At 38.6% G+C, this 11,355-nt stretch overlaps 1 protein-coding gene across 2 annotated transcripts in view; it reads left to right on the forward strand.

The window, feature by feature from the left end:
• The window catches only part of B4GALT5 (beta-1,4-galactosyltransferase 5), a 52,456-nt gene extending 42,455 nt beyond the window's left edge, over nucleotides 1-10,001 (forward strand). For both annotated transcript variants that reach the window (XM_081867990.1, XM_081867989.1), the window contains exons 5-9: nucleotides 847-963; nucleotides 2,719-2,906; nucleotides 3,100-3,222; nucleotides 3,905-4,006; nucleotides 6,965-10,001. In XM_081867990.1, coding sequence (XP_081724116.1) covers nucleotides 847-963; nucleotides 2,719-2,906; nucleotides 3,100-3,222; nucleotides 3,905-4,006; nucleotides 6,965-7,112 — 678 coding nt within the window. In that variant the 3' untranslated portion in view covers nucleotides 7,113-10,001. The remainder of the gene's footprint in view (nucleotides 1-846; nucleotides 964-2,718; nucleotides 2,907-3,099; nucleotides 3,223-3,904; nucleotides 4,007-6,964) is intronic.
• Nucleotides 10,002-11,355: the final 1,354 nt, after the last annotated feature.

Below are 11,355 nucleotides of genomic sequence, written 5' to 3' on the forward strand. Positions count from 1 at the left end.
CGTGTGCATGCAGACATGCCAACGCTAGTTACATTTGCTTCTGGATGCAAACGGGGCTCCGGAACAGATCCCGTTCGTATCCAGAGGTACCGCTGTACACAACAAAAGTTTGAATTACAGCAGGCTTTAAAACGCTAGAAGGATTATGAAAACCAGTAGGAGAACACTTCAATCTCCCAGGACATTCTATACAAGATCTCAAAGTAGCTGTTTTACTACAAAGGAATTTCAGAAATAGACTGGAAAGAGAAGCTGCTGAATTACAACTTATCACCAAACTTAAAACAATGGAAAAACCTGGCCTGAACAAAGACCTAGGATTCTTATCTCATTATACATGACAAAGCCATTTTTCACCTTTTCACCCCTTGCTTCCTCCTGTAAGACCTATTGCAGTCGTTAAGAGTCGTCAACAGGCTCATCACAGCTATCTGCCAATCACCCATTCCTACCACCCTTCTGAGTAATACCCCTCCCCACCTTCTCACTATATAGAAAGGTCTGGAAACTTCTGTTTCAGTGTATCTGAAGAAGTGTGCATGCACACGAAAGCTCATACCAAGAACTGACTTAGTTGGTCTTTAAGGTGCTACTGGAAGGAATTTTTTTGTTTTGACTATGGCAGACCAACACGGCTACCTATCTGTATATGAAATCCTGGTTCAAATTCTCAAGGGATGAGGATAGTTTAGCCAGTTGCCCATTCTTGCAGATTTTATTATTGAAGATTGTATCCATTTGATTTACATGTCCTTGGTGTTTTGTGCTGGTAGCCTGTGAACTGATGAAGTTTAGGTTGCTTCCAAGATCTAGAAAGAACTAATGGTCTTTTTTTTTTGTCTCTAGGTGGCAATCCTTATCCCATTCCGCAACCGTTATGAGCATCTGCCAGTCCTCTTTAGACACCTTATTCCAATGCTGCAACACCAACGTTTACAGTTTGCATTTTATGTTATTGAGCAAGTAAGTTAGTTTGTGTGTATTGTTGCCCCCCAATCTAATTTCTCTTCAGAAGAACATACATTGAAATAAGATGACCTAGTAATGGTTTTATTTCCGAAATACGCGTTGAGAGAAAGACAGTAAACTGTGCTTTCCATAGGGCTCTTGCATACTGTATTAAATCCCTAAAATGTGCCCAGAATGTGCCTGCAGTTAGTGATGCCAAAATGCATGCCATGTTAGCTTTCCCTGTGTGGTAGTGAATGTCCTCTTTCTGTGATCAGCAGTTGGGACCCAAATATTACTTCACTTTACCCTGTAATCAGTCCAGCAGGTTTTTATGAAACCTCTCCAAACATGTACCATTAAACTTAAATTATTTTCTGGTGTCACACTTTTCTCTGAAAGCTGATATAATAATCCCATAAGTTCTTTTTAGCTGATATTGCTGATTTTGGCCTTGGTTTTGAAATGAACTTTTCATATTAAATTGCTGTGCAGCAGTGAAATGCTCCTATAACTAAACTCTCTGCAAGTAACTGAGATACCATATCTTAACTATTTTTTATTTGCCATGCTGCCCTTAAAGGTGCATGTGAACTCCTCAGGGCTTGGCACTAGTAGTTCTTAGCCTATGCGACTGAAAAAGACAAGTGTGATAAATTGCCCTATGTTTATTTAGCAAGCAGAATTTATTGGGGATAAATTTATTGTCAAGCTGAAGTAAATTGCAGTTACTCTAGTTGTTCATCCAATCTGGGAGGTAATTAACTGTTAGAAAGTCAGTATATATATCTGTAGTGTATTTATGCTTACCTGTAGAGCTTCTAGCCCTCAGGCTGCGGAAAATGACCAGGCCACAAATCCAAACTGGCCAGTCTGTGTAGTATTGGGCAAATGGGATCTAGAAGAAACCTAACCTGTTCAAGCAGTGTTGCAAGTTAATTCCAAAAGCCCTTACATCTTTTGTATACCTTCTAAATATGTTTCTGCCTTGATTTAGATTGTATTTTTCTTCAGGTCTTTCCTGAAATTAGTTCTAAGCAGTTATTCTATGAAAAAGAGAGACAGTTACTTATCCCTAGCTACTCATTGTGTTTTTCTAACAAAATTTTCTGTCAGCCTGAGCCACATGGTTGGTTTATTTAGCTCAACATTGTCCTAGTGTGCAGCAGATTTCCAGGATCTCAGTCAGAAGTATTTACCAACACCTAGTCCCTGAATTTCTATTGACTGGAGATGATTGGGATTGAACCTGAAACCTTGTAAAGCATGAACTCTGCCAATTAGCTGTAGTCCTCACATTGGCAATTGATGAGATATAGCTGAGTGGTACAACATAGGATTTGCATCCCTAAAGTTCCTGGTAGGGATGGACACATCAGGTTTTTTCCCAGTCAGTGTCGATGTACATGTACATCGTGGAAGTCTGTTCAGTTTTTGCATTATCTGTGATTTAAAAAAGAAAAGAAAAATATGTATTTAAAATTGTATTAAATACATAAATATGTATTCTTTTGCAATATATTTAAATATATTTATCTCAATATACACATTTCTAATTTTATCCCAAAACACCCACCTTTTTTTTACATGTTTCAATTTTTTTGAGCTGAAAACTGTTGCAAAATTTTGAGAATCTGCATTCTGATCCATGCATTATACTAAGTGATATGAATTAGGTCAGCACTTAAATGTGAACCAGAATTCTCCATCTCTAGTGTTGTAAACAAATGAATGAACACATGTAATTAATTTGTTGGGATTCTCTCTCAGGCTGGTAACCAACCCTTTAACCGCGCCATGCTCTTCAATGTTGGCTTTCGGGAAGCAATGAAGGACTTGGACTGGGATTGTTTAATTTTTCATGATGTGGACCATATACCTGAAAATGACCGTAACTATTATGGATGTGGGCAGATGCCAAGACACTTTGCAGCAAAGCTGGATAAATATATGTATCTGTAAGTAACTACAATCATGTGCTTTACTTTTCAAGTTAAAATGGTTAAAGTAAGCAGAGGCAGACACTTCTGTGTCAGTTTGCATCCCAGAAAAGTGCTATTTATGACAGGCAAAGAAAAGGAAGCCAAATTTGTTCTTACCTGTATTAAGTTCTGTTCATAGTAACCTTGACTGAAACTTCTTTTTATACAGCCTCCCTTACAATGAGTTCTTTGGAGGAGTGAGTGGATTAACAGTGGAACAGTTTAAAAAAATCAATGGCTTTCCAAATGCCTTCTGGGGCTGGGGTGGAGAAGATGATGACCTTTGGAACAGGTAAATTGCATGCAAAATAGGTGGGAGGGGGTGCATTACATGCAAGTTCTAATTGTGTTATGACTCCCCCATAGGCTATCCAATTCCCAGTGTGCCAGATAAATAACGAGAATTATGATATAAAATATTGTGGCATGGGGGTTAGGGCTGGCTTAGCTTTGGAATGTTGAGGATTGGTGACACTTCTTCTGCTACACACACCTATCTTGGCAGTATAAGCTGCCCATAGGCATTGCCCATTTCCCTTCTGTGTAATTTGGCCATGTGCCTGTGACTTCCAGCCTTTCAGAGTAACATTTAGACAACTCCCACCCCCACCCCCCCTCTGCATGACTTTTAAGGAAGATCTTCCAGGATCTGTAACATTTTTATGTCCTGTGGGATGGGTTTTCTTTACTTAGCAGTTCTGGATGGGGTGGTGGATTGCTCTGTCTCGCAGTCAAATGCTTGCTTCTCTCCCCCGCCCCCCAATTGCCCATTGTATTTCCTAACTAAAGTATGATGTTCAGTTAAGCGTTTGACCTACACATGGTATAAATATGATCATTTTGGTTACATAAGATTGTCAGGAGCACTAGCATACAAACCATATTTGGGGGGTTATTGCTCAGATTTTGCAGTCCTGGCAAATGTTGAAGTCAAAAATGCTAAAAAGTTTTTCTCTTTCCTCTTTCCCCTCCAGAGTGCACTATGCAGGCTACTTGGTGACTCGGCCAGAAGGAGATACAGGGAAATACAAGTCTATTCCTCATCATCACAGAGGAGAAGTGCAGTTCTTAGGAAGGCAAGTCAAATTTTATCAGAGAAATACTCATGAGAGTACAGATTTCCTAGCACTTCAGGCATGTGTCTGTTGCTAACCTGTCTGATCTCAAACACTAAAACTCTGCCACCTTAAAAACTAAGGGTGGAGTCATAGCTGACATGTTATGTCTATCACAGAAATATATGTAGTGGCACTAGGAACTTCCATTCTGCTGGATCAAACCTACCAACCCAGACATTCATATACAATTACCTTGTGTCTCAAGTCCAGAAATCACATTGGTTGCCCAATTAATGTAAATAGAATAAAAATACATTGCTCAGCCCTTGCCCAAACCTGCCCAATATTTCAATTGGATTACCAAGAGTGAAGATTCTGGATTCTTGTGCAGAGCTCAACCAGCCCTGTAACATCACCAGAAACGTCAGTATGCCAGCTACAATAAAATTAATTTCAGCTGTGCATGTATAAAATGCAACTTCTGATCATGGACAGTCCACGCGATTTTTCCCCCACGCCTCACTGAAATATAGCTATGCCATTATTTTGCTATACATATTCATTGCATGGGACTTGGGCAGAAGAAGCTGACACACTAATTTATATTGACTAATTTATATTGAAGGCTAATAGCTCAATGGAGCATCTGATTTGCATGTAGACGTATAATTTTCAATCCCCAGCATCTCCATGTAAGTCTGGGAGACACCCATTGTCTGAAACCCTGGAGAGCTGCTGCCAGTTGGTATAGACAGTATTAAGCTAGATGGACCAATGGTCTGATTCTGTACAAGGCAGCTTCATGGGTACAAACCCAGCAGCCATTGCAATACTTGACAGAGGCTCATATGGTTTTCTCTGCCTTAGCAAGGCTTGCCACAAATGAGGATTTACTAATGCTTTCACTTGGGAAATATGTTTCTCCTATTTTATTCTAAAACATGCTTCTGCTACTTTATTCTGAACCATGACATTTAGAAATCTAAAAGCGATCCAAGCACTTAAATATAAATAACTTGATGAGTTCAGTATTCTCCACTTGAATGAGGCTTTCCCCACCCCTTTCCACAAACAGGCAGCTAGATATTTTGTACATTTGCTTTAAGAAAAAGATGTTGAGGATGACTTGGCAACTTTGTCAGTAGTGGCTATTCTTGCAGGATAATGCCAATTGCTATTAAATAACAGAAATTGTGATAAAGAAGTAAACAGGAAATTTTTAAGTGTTATACAATTTGTGTGTGTATAATTTATTTATTTGAATAATAAATGCCAGTTTCCTAACAAAAATTACAATAAAAACACAAATAGCATGTCAATTCAAGGTAAAAACTTCAAGTTCCAAAATAGGAATGACATCTGCCAGACCGTTGGCAAGGAGTTCCAAAGGGCAGAGCCTGCCACACTAAAGGCTCAGTCCCTGGTGAAGGCTGGCTGAACATAAAGATGATGGGGGACAACCAAATGTGTCCTAACAGAAGATCTCTGTGATAGAGATGGAGTGTAAGGGATCGGGAAGTCCTTAAGGTACAGGCAACTCCCCATTGGTGTGCAATTGACACATGTACGACCACTGACACACCCAACATTTTTGGCAGGGCAGGGGGGCTTACATCCTGCAGAAACGTGTGGTTCCTCTGAATGCAACTCCTGAGTAAATGGGCAGTTGCCTGTACTTGGGGCCTAAGGTTTTTTTTTGTTTTGTTTTTTTTAATGGCTATGTGAATTAACACAAGAATCTTGGCCTGGTAGCAAATAGGCAACTAGTACAGTTCTTTCAGCAAATGAGTGGCATCTTGTTGGTAACCTGCTCCTGTGTGTAGGCGTGTCCATTGCATTCTGCACTTCTTGCAGGTTCCAGACCAGATAAAAGGGCAGCCCTTCATAAAGCACACACACATATTGTATGTGTATTGCAGCATGCTCTCTAAATTAACTGCACACTCAAGCATAGAATGAGTCTGCAGTGCATGTTCTGGGCTGTTTTCCAATCTCTCCTTTGCCTTGATGAGCCATTTGATGCATTATTTCACTTAACTTCCCAGATTTCATTCTGCTGCTGCAGTTGGCAGGCAGAGATTGTGTCTCACATTTAAAAACAGAGTAGCCATGAATTAAACCTGCCTGCAGGTAATGTCCCTCAACTTAGCAGCCTTTCCTCTCTAATTCAAAATATGTGGGACAGAGCATCACTGAAGTCCAGCTCGATCAGTCCAGAAGCCCATCTAGTTCAAGTTCCTGTTTCTCACCATGATGCCTATGGGAAGCCCATTGGAGAGTGGCCGCTCTGCACATGACTTCAGAGCTAAGCCCTGGCCTTGAAAATAGCCCCAGGCTATATTAAACTCTCATGAGGATTTGCCCCAATTAACAAATCTGCAACGTGGTTCAAAGAGGTGTTTGGAGGAGCACAGCCAAATCGTTCAGTCACAAGTCCTAGGTGGGGGTGGTCAACATTCTTTCATCTGATTGCTTAACAACAGCGATGAAGTATTTTTACTGTCTTTAGCAATAGTGCTGCCTGCTGAGGTCAAAGCCTTAGAGATGTATCTCTGCACTGTTTTATAACTTTCTTTAGGTATATCAGATTGACTTACTTTTTCTAAATGAAAGCTAAGAACATAGGGCTCTGGGCCTGGTATTTTTGGCAGCCCTGTACACAATATAGAAAATTGGAAAGCAGTTTTGCAGTTGTGCATAATAATTTTTTTTAGGAGGTGGGGCTTGAAAATAAATTATGTTGCATTTCCTGCCACAGTATGTCTGATGCAAATCTAATTGCAAATTAAAAATATTTCTCAGTGTGCTTTTTGAAATCCCAGTCTCCTACTTATGATCATTACTTTCTGAATGGTTGTAATATGTTTAGGGACAGAAGTCTATCGTACTAAGCATCCTGTTAGTAGAAATACACTAATTTCTCATCTTCAATTTTGAACATTTACCTTAATGTCTCCCAACTTTTTATTCCAATAGGTATGCACTGCTGAGGAAGTCCAAAGAGAGGCAAGAATTAGATGGCCTCAATAACTTGAACTACTTTCCAAATGTTACATATGACGCCTTGTATAAAAACATAACTGTCAACCTGACGCCAGAGCTGGCTCTGGTGAGTGAATACTGAGAAGATGAAAAGAAGAAAACATATTATTTTGTAGGTATCTCTTGGACAAGAAAAATCTTGTGTCTAATGAAGGATCACAGTAATTTTGAAGAATAATACTCCACGCACACAGATCGTCAGATTATAAACTCACTCAAGACTGTGCAGCGAGCTTGGACTTCACTTGCTTTTTGATTTCTCTTTTTAAAGAACAGTGATGTGACCTGCTGCTTTTGTTCCAGCATTCCATCTCCTTAATCTTCAATACCAAACTGTGACTGAATGTGCTTTCCTGTTCATCAAACCAGTTTGGCTAAAAAGGACGCCATTGGCTTTTTGACTTTGGGTGCCAGAAGCTTATCTGGAGGCAATGACCCTAATGGGAGATGAACTGCTACTTAACAATGATATCATTCTTCTACATTTGTGTTTCTATTGGTTTTTTTTAACTGAACTGCTTGAAGACTATATACTGTATATAAATATATATACATACACACACAACAGAATCACTTCTTAAAGAAGTGCAGGTGTAAATAAGCTTGTAGAAATTGCGTTTTTTATAACTATTTTATGATCCCGAACTGAAGCTGAAGGTTTACAACATAAGATAATTTATGTAAGCCCCCACCTGTGCAAACACTTCAGAACATCAGATGACATTCATGTGAGTAATTTTCTTCAGAGCTCCTTAGCTGTCTGTTTGCAGGTTTGGGACTCTGCTAGTAGGTTATGAAGCTTAACAAATGGAAGCCATAGCAGTGCTTATTTGGGGGGTGGAATCTGAATTTGGAAATAGGGATTCTATTCATTAATGAACAAAGACCAGTCTCGTGCATTTTGTGGTTGGATAGCCTTTCCAAATTTTATGCTGATTGATCACATTCTGCCATATATCTCATAATGGAAGCTAAACACAGGAAGAAATGCTTCTAAATCAGCTTCGCCTTTGCAAGGGACAGGTTCTCCAAAAAGTTGTAGGTCGTCACTCACCCCTCATATCCACACATTTTTGGTTCAGACTAAGTTTGCAAAGTCTACAGTGATTCCCGTAATTGAACTTTGGGCGTGGGGAAGTTATAGTATTTTGATATATTTATTGTGTAAATGAAACTGTACACTGAACTAATCTAGGTTAAAATTGTAGGTTAGAACTCTTGGTTATTACAGTTAACTGAGAAGGTGTTGCACAAGTACAAATACTGGGATAAATATATCCAGACTCCAAATCATAATTAAAAGAATGAAGGGCATTGAGATTAGTTCAGGGGGGCAGATTGTGAGTCTCTGTGACACAGGTGCTTGGTTCATATCCTCCATTCAATTTCACAGATCTGGTTTTTGTTTAAATGGGCATCTTAGATTTGTGCCTTTTTGTTTCATTTTTCAAAAACTAATCCACCTGTTCATACTGTATGTACAAACTTTTTTTTTTTTTACTAGGGCTTATAACCCTGGTAAATGTCTTCTTGGATTGCTCTAATATATATTTATAGACGCAGATTGTGAGTACTTAACCTGAGAAGTACTTTAATTTCTTTTATTGCATTGTTGCCTTCAATTTGTTTAACTTGGATAGTTTACACTTAGTTTCTTTGGTTCGGTGGATGTATGATCCCCCATATACATTTGTTGTGGGTGTGACTGACCAAGCCTATTTTCGTACGTCTCAAAAGAGTTATGAAAGTGTGTGTGTGTGTGTGTGTGTGTGTGTGTGTGTGCTCGCACTTGTGTTTGTGTCTGTCTTATCAGCCCATATGAAAGGCAGCAAGTCTGCTCTTGAGAATGCTGGTAAGTGTGCTTTAAAATATTTCATAAGGGGAACCCTTCATGGCTGCTGCAGAGGTAAGGATTTGCGTGTCTTTTTATTTTTTTATGGCACATATAGCAATAAAGACTTCTAAATTTTGACTTTTTTCAGATGTGGATAAGACACATATCCTTGCTTGTCTTTTTTTTTAAATCTAGAAAACAACATCTTTATTTAATGGTGCTTCAGTTGTGGAATGTATTTTCAATTTGTCTGAATTCACCATCACATCTACATATACCCGAATAGATATTGGTCTGTGTGGCATTTCAAATCCTCAAGCTTTTGAGTAGATTGCCATCCCTCTAGAACCCCTATTCTTGAACAAGAAAAGGAATTACCTCTGCTCGGAAAGGCATTAAAGATTAGCATGAAAGGGTCAGTTTTACTCCTTAATCAATGGCTTTTGGTTTATTTTGTTCTTTCCAATCAAGTTGTTTTATTTTCCTCTTTTAAAATGTGGAATATCTTTGAAATGTGCACTGTTATTCTTATCAGCTAAGTCAAATACTATATAGTAAATGTAATTGTTGAAAACATAAATGTCAAGCGCATGTGATGTTATAGTGTAAAAGAAAATCATTTTAAAAACTGTACATACTTTGGCAGCTGAAATTTCAACAAGGCCAGTGCTCCCCATCTCCATCAGCACAGTTGGCTAACACTGCTGGGGGCAGAACACTATGATAAAAATGCGTGTTTTTTTGTTTTTTGTTTTTTGTATGAGCCATGTGGGTCTTTTTTTTCTAAAACATTTGTTTTAAAGCCACTACATTTTGTAAAAAACAAAAAACAGCTCCTCTTCTTGAAAAGAGTTTACCAGCTGAGCAACCACCATGCATTTCCAAACACCTGCTCGGAAAAGGTAGCATTGAACAACAATTAGCTTCCTTCCATCCTATTGTTTGAGCTTGCTCTTATGTTTTCTATGAGGTGCCAGGGGTACATTTTTGCACTGAAATCTATAGTGTTTTAAAACACACACAATTTTCAGCAAAGCAATCCTTTGTGTCATTACATTTATTTACCCATGTGTTTGTACATTTTTGTATGTTAATTTATGAATGATTTTTTCAGTAAAAAGAATACATATTCAAGAACCAAGAGACTATTGATGTCACATTATTTATCGAAACAATGTTTAACCTGCAGGTTCTATGTAGCACAAACCACAGACAAGCCTTAAATGTGCAGTTTAGTTGAAACAACTTGCCAGATAGCTATTTTTTAAAAAGTCAGCTTTTTTCAATCTTCTCCACCCCCCACCCCCGCATTCCGTTCCATGAGATAGTATTTGAACTTTGAACATTATAATCACTGAAGACGGTCAACCTGTTTCTGTTAGAAGGAACATGTGCACACTCTCACTGCCCCTTATTGTTCAGAGAAGTGGCCTGGGTAATTTTCTCCAGGATTGCGAGCCAGGTGTTCTTTGTTCTTATAATTCCAGAATCTCTTTTGGGAAATACATGATTCTTCTGTGGGTTACTTAACAAAGTGCTGCCTTAAATTCATGATACGGTGACTTTCAGACCATCAAAACTAACCTTAACATTTGCCCATGTCAAACACAGTAACATGAGCTACTATCTCCAAAGCTTTGTAAAATTGTTAGCAGTAAATCACAATGTTACAGAAACCTCCGATACAATAGTTTCATTAAACCCGGACCAATCTCTTACAGAGGCTGAGCTGCATTTCAGTCTTCATGGAATTAAGCTAATGCACATGCTACATTTTATTGTGACATCTCAGTGTTCAAGAGAGACTGCATTGCGATGCAGCTTTCATCTGTTCCAGGCCCCTTGAAAATGGATGTAGAGATAAACTAATGTTGAACCTGGAATGTAGCATTGTCCTGAAAACACACACCAGCATTTGTTCAGGAGGAGATTTTACCTATCAAAACTGCTAAAGCCTCCTTTGCTCAAGTCCTTTTGGCACACAGCAAAAATAAAGTACTGAACTATAACGTGTTTTCACAAAACTATTTACCACTTAATCATTGGTAGTAGAAGGGATATTTCCATCTCTAAACTAGCAATCTAAAATTGCTTCTATATTTGATATCTGTTGTGAAAATTATAGGGGACCTTGAAATTGGCCAAAGCCTGAGATACAAATCAGAACTGTGGTTATTGATGTAGAAGCTCTTGTTCAGTCCTCAGAAATGATAAAGGAGTCAAGGGAACAGGCTAGATGCTGTTTAATGCTCAGGAGTTTAACTAATCAGATTATCCTGTGATACGGGTATAATTAGGCTCTGGTAACTTGCAGAGGAAGTGCCTGTTTCTATCACATCCTTTTTCTTTAGCTGGTGATACTCAAATGTTTTGTAGGAATCATATTCCTTGAAAAGGTATAGCCTTTTGAGTCTGGCCAGTACTTAATCTTTAACAGCGGCATTGACTTTATTAGAGCAATATTAGCTCTATCCAATTATATACCTGCATC

Source organism: Podarcis erhardii (assembly GCF_964252035.2).
Source record: "Podarcis erhardii genome assembly, chromosome: 6".
NCBI lineage: Eukaryota > Metazoa > Chordata > Lepidosauria > Squamata > Lacertidae > Podarcis > Podarcis erhardii.